The sequence below is a fragment of the Tauraco erythrolophus genome, chromosome 3 (assembly GCF_009769465.1).
Source record: "Tauraco erythrolophus isolate bTauEry1 chromosome 3, bTauEry1.pri, whole genome shotgun sequence".
NCBI lineage: Eukaryota > Metazoa > Chordata > Aves > Musophagiformes > Musophagidae > Tauraco > Tauraco erythrolophus.
In genome coordinates this window covers 45,691,662-45,708,166 of record NC_141467.1, presented here as the reverse complement: position 1 = coordinate 45,708,166, position 16,505 = coordinate 45,691,662, and the positions used below count along the sequence as shown (strand labels likewise).

At 38.4% G+C, this 16,505-nt stretch overlaps 1 protein-coding gene across 2 annotated transcripts in view; it reads left to right on the top strand.

The window, feature by feature from the left end:
• CEP192 (centrosomal protein 192) overlaps positions 1 to 4,242 on the top strand; it is an 81,181-nt gene extending 76,939 nt beyond the window's left edge. For both annotated transcript variants that reach the window (XM_086608547.1, XM_086608548.1), the window contains one exon: positions 3,907 to 4,242. In XM_086608547.1, the coding sequence (XP_086464673.1) occupies positions 3,907 to 4,045 (139 nt within the window). In that variant the 3' untranslated portion in view covers positions 4,046 to 4,242. The remainder of the gene's footprint in view (positions 1 to 3,906) is intronic.
• Positions 4,243 to 16,505: the final 12,263 nt, after the last annotated feature.

The window sequence follows — 16,505 nt, the reverse complement described above, 5'->3', positions numbered from 1 at the left end:
TGCAGCCTGCATACAGTTGCCTTCCTGGGTTGTGAGCACATGTTGCTGGCTCATGTTCAGCTTGTCTTCCACCAGTAACCTCAAGTCCTTCTCCTGAGGGCTGCTCTCAATCCCATCATCTCCCAGCCTGCATTGATACTGGGAGTTGCCCTGACCCAGGAGCAGGACCTTGCACTTGGCCTTGTTGAACCACAGGAGGTTCACATGGGCCCACTTCTGAAGCTTGTTCAGGTCCCTCTGGATGGCATCCTGTCCCTCAGGCATGTCAAACGCACCACTCAGCTTGGTGTTGTCTGCAAAAACTTGCTCAGAGTGCGCCTGATCCCGCTATGTCATTGATGAAGATGCTAAATAGTACTGATCCCAATACGGACCTCTGAGGGACACCACTTGTCACAGATCTCCATCTGGACATTGAGCTGTTGACCACTACCCTCTGGATGTGATGATCCAATCAATTCCTCATCCACTGAACAGTCCACCCATCAAATCCATATGTCTCCAGTTTAGAGAGAAGGATGTTGTGTGGGACTGTGTCAAAGGCCTTACAGAAGTCCAGAGAGATGACATCCATAGCTCTTCCCTTGTCCACTGATGCAGTCATTCCATCACAGAAGGCCACTAGGTTGGTCAGGCAGGACTCACTCTTGCTGAAGCCATGCTGGCTGTCTTGTATCACCTCCCTGTCCAATATGTGCCTTAGCACAGCTTCTAGAAGGACCTGTTCCATGACCTTCCCAGGCACAGAGGGGAGGCTGACAGGTCGGTGGTTCCCAGGGGACTCCTTTCTACCTTTTTCAAAAATGGGTGCAACGTTTCCTTTTTTCCAGTCACCAGGGACTTCACCCGACTGCCGGGACTTTTCAAGTATCACGGAGAGTGGCTTGGCAACTACATCAGCCAATTCCCTCAGGACTCTGGGATGCATCTGGTCAGATCCCATAGATTTATGTACGTTCAGGTTCCTCAAGTGGTCACAAACTTGATCTTCTCTTACAGCGGGAGGGACTTTGGTCCTCCAGTCCCTGCCTTTCAGTCTGTCCACTCGAGAGGTGTGGGAAGAGTAGCTGCCAGTGAAGACTGAGGCAAAAAGTGTTGTTGAGTACCTCGGCCTTCTCCATCTCCGTTGTTACCAGTTTGCCAGTCATGTTCATTGGGGGAGTACACATTCTTTGACCTTCCTTTTCTGGCTGACAGACTTGTAGAAGCTCTTCTTATGACTCTGTGTCTCCTTTGCCAAGTTCAGCTCCATCCACTCCTTGGCCTTCCTGACCCGATCCCTACACAGCCCAGCAGTGTCCCTATACTCTTCCCAGGATAGCTGTCCCTGCTTCCACTGCCTGTGCATTTCCTTCTTGCCCTTTAGTTTGACCAGCAGGTCTCAACTCAGCCATGCCAGTCTCCTGCCTTCCTTGCCTGATTTCTTACACGTGGGAATCAAGAGCTCTGGTGCTCTATAGAAAGTGTCCTTAAACATCTGCCAACCCTGTTCCCCTCCCTTGGCCCTGAGGGCAGTCTCCCAGGGAATTCCATTGACTAACTCCTTGGACAGCTGGAATTTTACTTTCCTAAAATTCAGAGTCATGACTTTACTCTTTGCCTGACCCATATCCCTCAGGACTGCAAACTCCACTCATGTATTAGTTAGTCTGTAAAATGGCTTTCAGATCTACCTGACTTCTGAGAAATACCACTTGAAACTGATGCAATGACCTGTAAAGGTCATATAGTATTCATAGACTGAGTTGCAGGCATAGTGAAAAGTTTGAAGTAAAGTAAAACCTTTCATTAAGAAAAAAACCTGTTAACTGTAGGGGAATTCCGGTAGTCCTGGTGATGTTATTCCTGACTGGTTTCTGGCTACTGTACTTCAGAAAAATCCTCCGGGTTTCTTAATTTCTAAGAACATTTATGCTATGTAATAGCTGGAGTCTGAACTCTCCCATTTTCTTGGTTGAAGAAAATGAAAATAGCATCTTTCCCTTTGGATTAGGAAGCATAAGAATTCAAGCGTGGTGAGCCTCATCTAGCTTGTGGGAAATCAACTGACTGCTACAACACAAACTCTTAAGTCATGTCTGGCTAATTCTGCTTTTAGAGAGGATCTATAATGTGTATAACACCAACCAAATGGCCACCTGAATTTAGAGGTCAAATGGAATTGAATATAGAGAGGTCAAATGGAATTGCATATAGAAAGTGTGCTCTGCCTCAGTATTGCTGAGGTCATATAGGATGTATTCTGGAAATCGATTTTTTGACAGTCATGTATGGGCATCTCTTTAAAAGAGTGATACATGACTTACTGTTAAGTTTTTTTTATAGTATAGTTTTCATTTTGGTTATATTGTTCTTTTTGAGTAAGTGTTAGGATATGTAATGAAGCATACATATGTTACCTTGGAGATGATGATACGGACTTCTGCATTCCTCCTGACTTTCTACGGTATGCAGTTTCAGAGTCTATTCTTACTAAAACTTGTGTTTTCCAATATAATGCTTTTTTTACAGGTTCAATAGTCATACTGATGTTCTTCATTTATATTTTTTTTTTTTAAAATAAAGCTAAGTAAGTATCTTCATCTCATATATTATAGGTGGATAAGGAGACAGTGTGTGCCAGGTTTATCATGCAACACTCAGTAATCAAGTAGGAGACATGAAACCCTGATCAAGCTGTACTCCTTTGCTGTATTGTTGATTGTAGTTCAGTACTACATAATTAGTGCTTTGGTTTTTTTATTAAGCCCATTTAAAAAAATACAGTAGCATACCAGTCTTTATTCTGAAAGTGTGTACTCTAGTTACTTAACTGACCATGATCTGTTGAAAAAAACCACAACAAAACAAAACAAAGAGTCAAAAAACATTTGCTAGTTAAACTGTTTTAGCACTAAGGATGATAGTAGCACTAAACTGGGATTAGGCTTATATGTAGGGCCAATATTGTATTGTACAAATGTAGGAGAAGGGTAAGAGTACAGACTGATTATGACAGTTTGGATTAGTGTATTAAAAGTCAGGAATAAAATAAGAGAAAGTAGGGAAAATAAGCACATGCTAGAAAACGTTGGATAATACTAAGTACTGTTAAGGGAAGAAAACTGAAGCTACAGTAAAAGAAAACAAAGCAGTCTTCTTTCTTTGCCTTACTAAGTGGTTCTGCTCGTTTTTCCTTATTCCAATATGTGCTTGTTACTGTTACCTGTCTGTTAGTACTGGGTATTTCTGTTGCATGCCATGGAATCCAATAGGCTTCCACTCGGCATTTCCAGCCTGTTGCTTGTATAGCTTGTATTTTTTAAATACATTCAGTCTAGGCTTTTGACAATTAAGACAGCCACCCGTTATATTTGGTACGTTTTTATGCAGTCTGAATAGAAGAGGAATTATATAATCTGAAAAGGTGTAATGTAAAATCTGTAAAACACTGAGGATGGGTATATTGACTTGCAATGATTCAGCAAAATATTTCTTAATGTAGAGGAAGTAAGAAGTAATCGAAATTATTTTACTAGCTTCAAATTGGTAGAATTTCCAAGAGAATTGGAAATCTTAGTATGCTGGTCAGGTAACTCCCATAAGGGAAGAAACATAGTTACTTTAGTAAAATACAGTTTACACACTGTCAGTATTATTGCAAAGAGGCAGACCAAACTTATCCAGATAAACTATCAGCAATAAAGTATTGTGGTACTTGGTATAATCAGTAGGAAAGAATGACCTTTACAAGCAAAGTCCCTCAGAAGAATAACAGATAATCAAATCTGTAAAAATAAACTCCGTGATCCAGTGGATATCCAATATACTATATTGGTGAAAATCAAAACTAGACAAGAATTTCTCTGTCTGGTAGTATTTACTCGTTTATTAACAATGAATATGCACATAATTGCCTTTTTACAGATCCCATCATTACATCAATGTGCCAGTCCAATTCAAGCCAAAGGCAGAAGGAAAATTTGAAGGTCTCTTCGTTGTGCTGACGACCAAATATGGCTCAGTTAATATTCGGCTATGTGGTAAAGCTATTGCAAAAAAATAGTCGGAACAGTTTTATAACTGTTTATAATAATTTGTAACAGTTTATGCCATTTAAAATACTCAACGATTTGCTACTACATTTCTGTACTAACGTCCTACTTGTTTGGCCCTGTGATGCTGCTTTGATGGAAAGTCTTCTGTAAGATGAATTATAGTGCTTGTTTTACAAATCTGTTTTCACAGTAAAAACACTGAGAAAATAACGTTGTATGTTTTAAAGTTATCATGTTCTGTTTTATGTTTCTGCACTTTTGTTGAAAAGGGAAGTTTTCTATTTTTGCATTTGTTAGGAATAGCTACATACTGATATATTTTATTTTAAGCATTGTAAATACAGAAATAAAATTTATGTGTTAACGATTGATTGTACCTGATTTCTGTCTGTGGTTAGAGGATTCCTTGCTGTAGGTAAGGGATCAGACTGCCTACTCTTAGGCAGTGCTAGTTTTTCTGGGAGGTTTTGGGGAGGAGGGGGAAGGATTGCAGTACAGAATCTGACCTGTTAATAATATCATGTCTTTGGTAAAGCTGGGACCAGATTGATGACCTGGCAATCAGTCCTTAACTTTTTACATAGTTCAGTGTCAGGCATAAGCATTGTTTTTAACTCTAACAATGTGAGAACAGTGTAAATTAAACACGAGCAGTACTGCCTTCAGCCTCCAGAAGGATTCATCTAACCCAGTATTCTATCTGTAACAGTGGTGAAAAGATGTTGCTTTTTGAGAGATGTCATAAGCCTGGCTGCTGCCTTTTGGTTCACTTCCCCTTGTGTTTCCTCAGCATCTACTGTCATTGGAGGAGGGATGGGAGGTAGATTCCCACCTATCCCTTTTTTCCATTTATGGACCTGTTTGGATTTATCTTTTTGAACCCTTTTGACATCTTATTTCCACAATGTCATGTGGTAGCAAATTCTAAAAGTTCACTGTTTGCTCTTTTAACAGCAGTTATTTTTTGTATGATAAACTAGCTTCTTTCTAATTTTGTTGAGTTCTTCCCAGTCCTTATATTGTAGGATTCAGTGAACAACAATTCCGCCATCAGCTGACTCATTGTTGCCATGTCCTTTGTACCTTTTGGCTCTGTCTGCTATTTTATTTCTGTAGCATGGAGCTGTATGTCCGAAGTTGCCTTAAGCTAGAAATGTAGCTTTTTGACAGCGTAGTTCTGTCATAGCTTATGTACCTTATTCCTTTCTTCCAGTTAGTAGAAGTGTAAGTGAAATTCCTTTCAATATGAGATTGTTTGTTTAACTGCGTTTTAAAACAACTGAAATGTGAAAAAACTGGGAGGAAAAACCTGAAGTACCCAGTTCACTGCCTTTGGTACACGGCACCAGTATTATGTTAAAGTACAATAAAGCTGCCGTTTCTTCATAAAACCTCATTCCTCAGCAGTCTGGAAACAAGGAAGGGAAGATTTACTAAAAGAAATTAAAGCAGACATCAGAAGACTTGTCACCTCCTTATTCTTCCATCAACACATAAGGTCCTCTCTGCTAGATACTGTGACCATGTTCCTCTTGCCCTCTCTCTGCCAGATTTTACTTGCACATTTGCCTAGTTGATGCCCGTGTACTTCTCCTGAATGCAGAATTGGAATGGAGAGAATCTCCTGTCTGCTGCCTTACCTCAACAGGCTTGGCTGCTTCATTTGAGAAACACCTTAGTGTCCAAAAGCCTATGTTGGTTCAGTTTTAGATGCACAATCAGAAGTCTCTTCCAGAGCAGGAAAAAAGACTGTGCTCAGTGTCACTATCTTCAAAGCCTTTGCATTTTCTAGTTGAATATCTTCCAGCTGCCCTCTGTTGTAAAGTTGTCCTTGCCTCTTGCTAGTCTAAAATAATCCTTGTGACATGCAGGTAGTATGGACTTCAGGTCATTATCTCCAGCTGTTCTACAGATTATCTTTTGTTGCTTCGTTTCATGTGTAAATGTAGCTAAAGTCTTATTTATTGTTGGGAAGGCTTATGATTTGTTATACATGGAGTCATACTCACTATACATTTACTACTTAGTAGCTATTCTTGACCATCCGCTTATACCTGACATTTTAATAAGCTCTGCAATTTAGTCTTATGTGTTCAACTTTATGGTAGTCTTTTCTGAACCAGTTTCTGGAGGGATTGATTAACCTTTACCTTTTTCTCAAGGACCTTGGTTTCTCAGTAGAAATTGTCTTTAGATGACTGTCTGTTAATAAGGAAACTGGATCACTGAGGAGGAGGGATTGCTATCTGTTAATAAAAGTTACGTCATTTTGTACCTTTTACTATCCATTGGGACGTTTTCAGTAGCTATTTCCACAAGGTTAGATGACAATCCCTCCCGTGGAAAGATTCTTCATAACACTGGTTTCCATAAGGATACAATAACTCTTAGAACACATCCAAAATTTTTGTCAAAGACTGATTGTGATATCAGTTTATTCCAGATTATTTTACCTCTAAATTTCAATCTTACAGAATGAAAGCTTCCTGACTTTGATGCTGGACCAGCCTCTGTTCCTTCTATATTGGTAAGACAAATATCTTTAAAAGATGCCTTGTCTCTGTCTGTGCCTAAGGAGTTGAAACGGCTGTCAGTATTGTCTCAGAGAATTTCCCCCTAAATAGTGGTCTTTGTGAAAGAGCACCTTTGCATTGCAACAAGAAACCCCAATTTTGGATAATTGTTTATTTGGTCTAAGTTCAGGATTGTCTTTGCGTGCTGTTCCTATGATAGGGCTGCTGTCTGGGACTGTTCACACTTCTTTATGGGCTTGTCTTGAATTCTTGACAAGAACTGTGAGGAATGTTATGCGTTCTTTCCTATATTGCCACTTGGATTGGACATAAGGGAGGAAGAGGGCACAGAACAAGCTGCTATGGATACTCACTGCTGAACTGTGTTTGTGTATGTGTGTATACATGTGTAAATATATATATGGGTGAAACACAGCCTGAAGAATGAGTGTGAGCAAATGACCTGCACTTGTTATCCAAGGGAATCCTGCTTTGCAGGTGATGCTAAGTATTTTGGCATCTATTTGCAGCCCATTTTGCTTGGTTCACTTCTAATAACAATGATTTTGTTTGTAGTGTGAAGAGGAAGCTACAGGCTGGTAACTCAGTGACTGGACTCTGTGCCGGAGAACATCCCTAGAGCTCTTGTCCCAGCAGTTGCTGTGGCTGTCTGAATTATACTGCTATACTTGTGTTCGTAAGACAAATCAGTATGATTCCAGGTGATCTAAGAAGCATAGGTAATCTTTTAATATTTTAGCTCTTCTACTCCTTAGGCTCTTGTTTCACAAATGTTTAACAGAAGCTTCTATTAGTACTGCATGATGTGTAATTAACCTACCTGCTGAAGAATAAGTTGTGCGTTACTTTTTTCTTCTCCTCCCATCCTCCAATAATTTAAGTACCTCTATACAATTTTGGTATGGTTTCAACAGTCACTGGTGTATTTACAGTAATTACCATCTCTAAACATGGACCTTGTCATATATGGGCAAACCAAATTATCTGTAGGAAAAGATATGCTCCAGTGTGTGCAGTGCAAACTTGAAGACAGATTTTATTTTTTGTTTGTGAGGCAGAGAAAGTGAGGGAGAGGAAAGGAGTACTTGAGTGGAAGTCCAGGTCTTTGATATCATCAGGCCTGGGTGAAGTTTTCCCCCCCTGTAATGAAGGTGCAAGAGCTGGAGCATAGCAAATGTATTTTTACTTGCAAAGTGAGAACATCAGTGGGACTTCAGAAGTCTTGAGGAAGTCACTTCAAATTGCTCCCATTCCTAGTCCATAAAATGAGACTGCTTCCTTTTCCCATGGTTGCCTTATTTATTTAGTAAACTTTTGTAGTCAAGACAATCTTGCTTTGAGATGTCCAGTGCTTACTACGAAGAAGCCCTGATCTCTGTCTCTACCTCTTTTAGGGATACAGAAAAATACAACAATTCTGATCAATTTTCAAAGACTGCAAATTGGATTAAAAGTTTAAACCATGATACTTTGATGAAAGAATCAGAATTACGTTCGGGTATAATTCTCTCGTTTTGGTCATTGTCAGGTTTGAAACTTTTTTCAATTTTCTTCTGTTGTCGGATACAATCCGTTGTCTCAGACTGGGAAGACTGGCTCAAAAATCCCAAGCAGGCAAACTTAAAAGAAACCAAACCAACCAAACAAAAAAACCCTAACGATGTCTCTTTAACTATAGTAATCTTACTTGTTGGTTTTAAGACCGGTCAGAAAATTCAGAAATAAATTCTTTTTAAAAAATCATTAAGCGTCTAACACTGAGGATGTCTTTGTACCTGCTCAACCTAATTGGGATATTAGTAATCATAATTACTCAACAGCTTTGTAAAGTTTTCACATCATTGACTACAAATGGAGTTATAATACATTCCGTACACGTGCTTCAGTGTATTTTGTAGATTGTTGCCCTGGCATCTGAAACTAATTAGTGTTCAGAAAACCTAGTAAAGGTGCATATCAAGGCCTGGCTGTCTAGGAAATAATTTTGATCATATAAAAGGTTAAAATGGTAAAGAGAATTTTGTGAGGGTTTTTGGTGTATAAAGTAAGTTATTGAGGGCAGTGGTGGCTTTTTGAAGTAGAGTATTAAAGACTTTCGGGCATTTCTGTGGTAGGAATGCCTGTTAGGTGAAATGCTGGTATGCTCTTACTGTTATGATTTGTGAGGGAGTTGGAGGGGTACAGAGCTACCAGAGTTCACTATGAGGTTAGTAGGTAGTGTAACATATATGTGAAGTATGTTAGCTTTCTATATAGTAGCATGTTTGGTAATAAGAAAAGGCATTACAGGAACAGAAGTCCTTGTGAGCTAATGAAAGAGTGGGCATTTGACATAAGATCGGTTGTCCCTGGGACTGTAACTGAATATCCAGACTTTTATTCGCAGCTATCCTGTTCTAACTTCTTTTCCCCCCAAACTAGATAATAGTTAAATTCATGCCTTTCCACTTTCATTGTATAGCATAGATGATGAGTATGCATGTCTTATAATCAGTAAGACAGATATGAAATATGTGTGTGAAGAATCCACCTGTCTGCAGTGATTCCTCATACTCAGTAGGAAAGAGGACTATTGATAATTTTTCAAGTGATGATGTTTCCATCTTCCCAATTTTCTTACCAAACTTACCAGCTAGAATCTTTACTCTAGCTTCCCATTTGAAATTTGAGTTGGCATTAACAGCAGAAGAGATTTTTCTCAATGTGCTTATTAACATTAATGATTTTTTTTTCCTTGATGAAACACTGCATTAGTTCACTGATGCATCACGTGACATGGGATCTGCGTTACAGGTTCCTAGGCAGCGATAACTTACAGAATAAACAAGTATTGCAAGCTGGAATATGACAGATTAAAAAGCGGGTTTTCTTTAAACATTTTATTTATTTAAACTGTTCCTTAAACCTTTACAAAATTAATGTAATGTTGTGCTGAATCTATAGTAACAGCATGAACACCTTACTTGCAGCATAAGAAAGTTAAGATAGAAAATGAACAATTCGGCTTGCGTAACATACTGTTTGACCACAAAGCTTTCTAAGCATATCCTTCAAGCTCGCATGTTTTGTTTTTGCTGTATGATTGTCTGAGGAAACTCTTACGTGAGCAGTTTTTAGATGCAAAATCAGATGGATATAAAGCACTTAGATTAATTTTCTGTAAATATTATCTGATTATCTCTGAAAACTGGATGCCTGAGAGGCTCGTTTTGGCTGTAGACATTCCAATTTGAAAATGTTAGTTTGATTTCTGCCTTTTCTTTCTGACTCTGGAAATGTGTAATTTCTGAAGCTGCTCAAGAGCTCAAAACGATGCAACTAGATTGCCTGTTGTAAATACTCAGTATATTTAGAAAAATCTGCTTAATCCCTATTCCCAAAATTCTCATCTTTGTTTTTGTGGGGGGAAAAAAAGGAAGTCAGTGCTGACAAGATGAAGCTTTTAATGTAGAAATACCACTTGAAAACCTGGGATTTTTTTAAGTATAAGACACTTCGTAAGGCACTCTACCTTAATATTTTTCCTGATTAGTGTATTCATCACTGCTGTTGTATTAGCCAATTATTTGTAATACAGCTTCATGTCTTTATGGCTGAAAATGCTGAATTCTGAAATAGTTTGTGCTTGATTCCAGTGGCAGCTTGTTATCTGGGAATGACACTTTCAGGTATAGCTTTCCTCACAGGCTCTCATCTATTGCCACCTGCCTAAATCTGACAGTTGAGCACCAGCTGGGAGTTATGACCCGCAGAAACATAAAAGGGCTGGAGAGAGACAAAATGATCCATCAAGTCCTACTTGTAAGTTAGGTCTCCAAACATGCATTTTCTACTCTATAAATTCAAAATTAAAATACTAATGGGCGTTCTTTTGTATTCATCCAACAATTGGTTCATTAGGTAGGTATGTACAAAGAGGCTCTGCTTGTCAATGCCGTTTGGCTCTAAAAGGAGGAAAAATCGGTAGGGGTTAGGCTAGTCGTGAAATGCCCCCACCCCTTTTTTACCTTCCTTCCATGTTTGTTCTGTGAGGCTGGCGGTAGGTAATACTCATCCCGCATAGAGCTGGTTCTCATTGTGAGTATTCTGTCACTAGTCACAGCTGTCAGGTATGTCAGTCATGGAGTATTGTGGTGGTGTCAGAGACATAATCAGAGAGATTAGGTGGACACAAAGAGCTCTGAATGAGGTGGTAATTGCGTTCAGGGGGAAAAGGGAGTTAAAGAAAGAAACTTTCCTTTCTCACAAGATCCATTAAAGAGGTGACAGCTAATATATTAAAGCTGGAACAAGATAATTGTGGTAAGAATCTTTGTGTGTTCTCCCTAAAATGCAATGTGCTCACAATAAATATTCAAATGCTTATTTTGTGTTGTGAATACCAGATAACCATTTACAGTGAAATGCAACCTCTTTCAAAAAGTTCAAATTCACTGCCAAGAATGTTCTAGGAATAGTTATAAAACTCAAAAGGAATATTGGTGCTATACTGAATCACAAAAATGCCATCTTATGAAAGCTTCTTTGCAGGAATTTTCTTCAAGTTGGTCTAAGCAATGGAAAAGAAATACCGAGGTGCCAGCCATGGGCCGTGCTCGTCCAGACTTTACTTGCTTTGAGTACTGCTTTGAATAGTACCTCTCTCCTCTTCTTTTTTTTTTCTTTTTCCTTTCTTTTTTTCCTTTTGTTTTTCCTTTTTTTTTTTTAAACTACTTGAGTATCTGTTTACATTACACTTGTGCTGTATTAATGCCAAGCTTCAGAATTGCTACTTACCTGCAGAATCTAGGAAGGAATTCCCTTTCCCTTCCCTCTCTGGGCCTCTGAAAGGGTTTGTTGGTTTGTTTGTTTTGTTTTGTTTTTTCTCTGTTCTCATTTTCCTCCTTCCCTTCTTCTGGAGCACTGAAGATTGCTACAAGTGTACACACAAAGTTGACAGAGTATACTGGTGCTTTCTTTGGCAACAAAGTCTTTTAAGCACCTGGTCAGTGTGTCTTGCTTCTGGTCACTAGGTTTGGGGTTGGGTCCTCTGTCCCCTCCAGTCCAAATAGGGATAAATGTTTTGGTTTCCTCTTCATGGTTTGAACGTTTTCCTTTGTACCTCTGGGAGCTCTTTAAAATCTCAGTTATTGCAAGGACTTAGGAAACTATTGATGTCTGCTTTCTCCTGCTATTATGCTAGGGCTCACATATTACAGATTTTGGTCATTTAATGAGGGCCAATGGATTCCTAGCCAAATAGGATGCTAGGAAAAAACATCAACAGCTTTTGGGATATTATATATTAACAGAAGAGATGTTATGGAGACCTTCCTGAGTTAGAAATTAATTCCATGGCTGATTGCAATTGTAGAAGAATAAGCTTCTGTGACCAACACCATGTTCTTTATGATCCCAGTGAACAGCTACATTGATTCCCTGACATTGCACAGCTGCTGACATGTTGATTTCAGATTAACCATTCAATAACACTCCTGAGTATTCTTCACTGTCAGTGAGTATAAAACTTAGAAGTCATGAGTATAAAAGCTAAAAGCATCTACTAGTGGCAAAATCAGTCCCACAACAAATTTAAATACTATCAAACATCATCTATCCATTGTACTGCTTGCCATCAGAAAACATGAAAAACACGATTTCCTTTCGGTCTATTAACTTCTTGTTATCTTACTAGAATTTCAGTGTTGACTGAAGTAAAAATCCAGTCTGGCGATCTTTCCTCCCAGAACTCTCGCAGGTTTTGACGATGATTGTGTTATGTATGTGAAATGCCATATTAGACTCTATCGTGATAAATTTTTCATGTCTCCCTTAACATTCGGAATAATACTTTTCCATTTTCTTTCACAGCACCAAGTTCTAGTAAACCTTACAATGTAAAATCAGAAATTGGTGATAGCGAGATAATGGTGTTAGTCAGAAAATCTTACTTGACTGATTCTTCATATAAATGAAAGTAGTTTCACGTTTGTCAAGGTATTTATGGATGGCAGTGGCGGTTTTTCAACCCTTCTTTTCTTGCTGGCTATTCTCATTGGTACTGCAGTGGGTTGAGAGGAGTCACCTCCAAAGACAGAGAAAGATTTGACACATTTCCATTGTAACAATCCTGCAAGTGCTTTTAGGACTGTTGAGCCACCATGTGTTGGTATAGTGGATTGATCACCTTGAGTCTTTTGATACAGGTAAATCACTCTGATGCAGGTTAATTCAGGCTGTGTTTGCAGAGGTTACTCTGATCCCTTTTTCAGACTACTATATGTTTGCAAAGAAACAATACCCAAAACCCTTTAGAGAATGAAAACCCATTCCTCTCTATTTACAGCATAGTATTTTTTTCTTTCAAGCTGGAAGCCTACAAAATAAGTCTTACATTTTCATCATAATCCTTTATGAGTTTCAAATCTATTTTTTAAGTTGGCAATTTTAAATGGTTCCTGGTGAGTAGAGCCCTGGTGAGCTTCAAAACCACACACAGTTTCAATGAAGCTGTGTGAACCTGCTTCAGAATCTCTGCAAGTTTTCCAAGCTTTTATACTCTCGTATGGTTTACAGACAAAAACCTACAGGGGTCCCATTTAAAGCCTCCTAGCAGCTAAAAGATAGAGGAAAAAATGGCTTTTAAAAAACCTGAAGTACCCTCTTATGAGTGCATTAAAAGCAATTTTGTTTGCTTTCCACTTTCAAAATGCTTCAAGCCGCCAAAGACGTGATGTTAGAAAATGACTCATGAGTACTAGAGAGAAACAGTCTTTGAAAGTTTGTTCATAGCAAAGGATGATAGCTAGGCAAGTGGGGTTTCTGTATTCAGAAGAAATACCTTGTGTCCTCATATTGCAGATATTTTTCTTTTTCAATAATCTGTTCAGATGTTCTTCACCTTTATCTTATAGGTTTTCAGCAATTGTGTGAAAATCAGCTCAGAACTTCTGTTTGTTTGTTCCTGTGCATGCTGTCAGCATTTGGAGACCAGGGCCTCCACGGAGAGGGAAGGGAATGCCAAAGCAATGAAGGTTTGTAATTTAACCCACGGGCATGTGTAAGATCCAAAGAGCAGGAAACATTTATTCCTTTCAGGTAAATCGAGGTGTGTCACCTTGTTGATTCTCTGAGAGTGTGTCCTGTAGGGTTTAGGAGCTTTTAGCATTGGGTTATGGTTGTGGTTTTTTGTGGTGGTTTTTTTTTTTAATTTTCATTGCGATGTCTGGTATTGGAGTAGTTTCTTGATTATTTTTTTTTCTCTGTGAGAAACATTGGGTGCAAAGGCAAAGTGTTAAAATGTCCTCCTCACTTTGATATTGATACAGCTCCTCAAAGTTTTTGCTCTCTCTTCCAGTGTAAATAAAGACCACAGTGTGGGGTAGATTTTCCTAAATTCAAGAATATTTGGACCTCGTGTTCTGTTCTAAGCCTCTCTTGAACAAGCATACTTTCCTTTCTAAATTGTTTTGCCAAGTGTTAGAGGATTCATTTAATGGAATATAGAGATGACCTGACAAATTTTAGTGAAATGTTTCTTTTCTAATGATTTAAACAGACGGTACTTGTAAGAATCTCTTACAAAACCATCCCTTTTGAAGGGTGATCTTGTGTACTTTATGGTTTCTTCTATGGAATAAACAGGAATTATGCATTAGGATCAGAGGGGCATTTCCCATAGTATGGTGCAATCTCAGTTTTATTGCAAGTAGGAATTCTGCAGATGTAGAAATATATATGTTGTTGTTATCTGAGTATAATTCTACAACACAGTTAAAAAACTATTTTTGTTTTTTTATAGTTGATTGTACTGGTGATTCCAGATAGTCCTTCTAAATGTAGCATATTTGATATGAAAAAACATGGAGGAAGTGGATTGAGAGCATTAACTTTTAATGGTTTTAGTTTTAAATTTTTAAACTTCACACAGCCTCTTAGCTTTCTTTCTAGAGTCGAAAAGAAGAAAGGAAAATTTTGATGCACTTAGTTGTTGACAATAGCTGAAAATGGAATAAATATTACAAGAATTACAGAACAAAAATAAATGAAAAGACAGAAGTGGTAACACAAAGTATCTAAGCTGTATTGTCCTTGTGACAAAACAGAAAGCAAGATGAGTGTGAACAGGATGTGAACATAACCTAAGATCATGAGATAAAGCTTCTTACCTGGTTTTAACTGTGAAAGCATGACCATAAGCTTAAACACTGTCTCTGGAAAGAATGCTGGCTTACAGACTAGCAACATAGTAATTTAAGAGGTTTAGTATTTTTGGAAATCAAGTAAATCAAATCATGGGATGGAATTTTCAAAGCATTTGCATACCGAGAACAACAATTGGTGCTTAATCTTGCCATTTAGTTGTATAAACCATTTAATGTACCCCAAAACTCTTTTGCTGGCCCTTCGTACCTGTGTATCTTTTCCTCGTTTCAAACAATACATGTTAGGAAGCTGGTGTATGTTATGAAGTAGTTTCAAAGCCTCTTCCACATGCTACATATTTCTTGCAGAGCCTCTAGAGTTTCTATGTACCTCTCTCTCTGTGGTCACCCCTGGAGTCCTCAGAGGAACTACTGTCGTTGCTCCAGGCATTTCTGTGTGGCCTAAGCCTGTTAGGATTTTCAGTACTGCTGTAAGAAAAGATGATGTTTGAGTTGAAAAAAAATCAACATCAAAACAAATGGAACAAAAAACTCCCACAGAAGAATTGAGGCTATTTCCCAGAACTGCTATAATAATACAGAATTATTTAAAAGAAGACTAATCACTAGCATTACCAGAAATTAAAACAGCTACACTGCCACGGTATAGTAGTCACCCTTTTAAGAAGGATCTAGGTAAGATACTTCTGCACTGCTTCAATAAAGATGTTATCATGGATCTTATTTTATGGCAGGGAGATTTTCATCCAGTCTTTTGTAGAAAGATGAATTTTATTTTGTGTAATTGTAAAAGCACGTTTATGAGTGTAGAACGAAATAGAAATTCACATACTGGAATGAAGCTTGCATTTGGAACATTAAAAATAAATTAAAACTTTTTTAATTTGGTGCAGTAGAGAATGAGACAACCAAGTGAAAAACGTTAACTTATTGAAGATAAGGAAGTTGCGAGGTCTTTTAAACAAAGATTTTGGGAAGAGACTTAGAATACTTCCAACACTTGGCTGTGCAGAATGTTGTTTGTGGATTAAGTAGATGATGCTAGCTTTAGCAACACAGATGAGTAATACACTAATAAATTTTTCTTGATTGTAGCAATATATAGTAAATAAGCTGCCTTTTAGAAGACAAAATTGTAGTTTAATGAAGTCATGTGCAGAAGTTACCATCTGGATATTGCTGTGCTTGCAGAAGAGGTAACTGTCCCTCAACTGCTTGTCACCATCTTTTCAGCTGGTGATTATCATCGTCTCAGATCTGTTTGTGTGTGTTGTTGTTTTCTAACTTGTCTGTCAAAATGAGTTAGGTTAGAAAGACATTTTCTTTTATTATTTTTTTTCTTAAGTTAACTTAGTTCACTTTGAAGGCAACAGATTGTGGAACATTTGTAGTAAGAGCCCCTCCAGCAGATAATCTCTAGCAGAAGGGTGATGACAGGCGGCTGGAGGTTGTAACCTCTTCTGAGCTGAGGAGTTTTTTTAAGACGCATTAGTTATTCCAAAACTTGGATGGAAGCCAGCATATCTGCTACAGGGGCGAGATCTTGGAGACACCCCTCACCCTGGAAAGCAGCAGCTTTCTGGCACCTCCACAGCCAGGAGCCACTCATGCTGCTAATCTGCTCCCTTCTACAGGCATGTGACTTAGAGCAGGACATCAGTATTTAGAGCCTATTCGGGTCAGAAAGACTGGAGTGGAAAGCAGGCCAGCTTGGAACAGTGATGCCAAGTATGAGGATACTTTTATCAGTTTGACTGAAGACCAGCCTACCTACAGGTGCTATTTTTTCT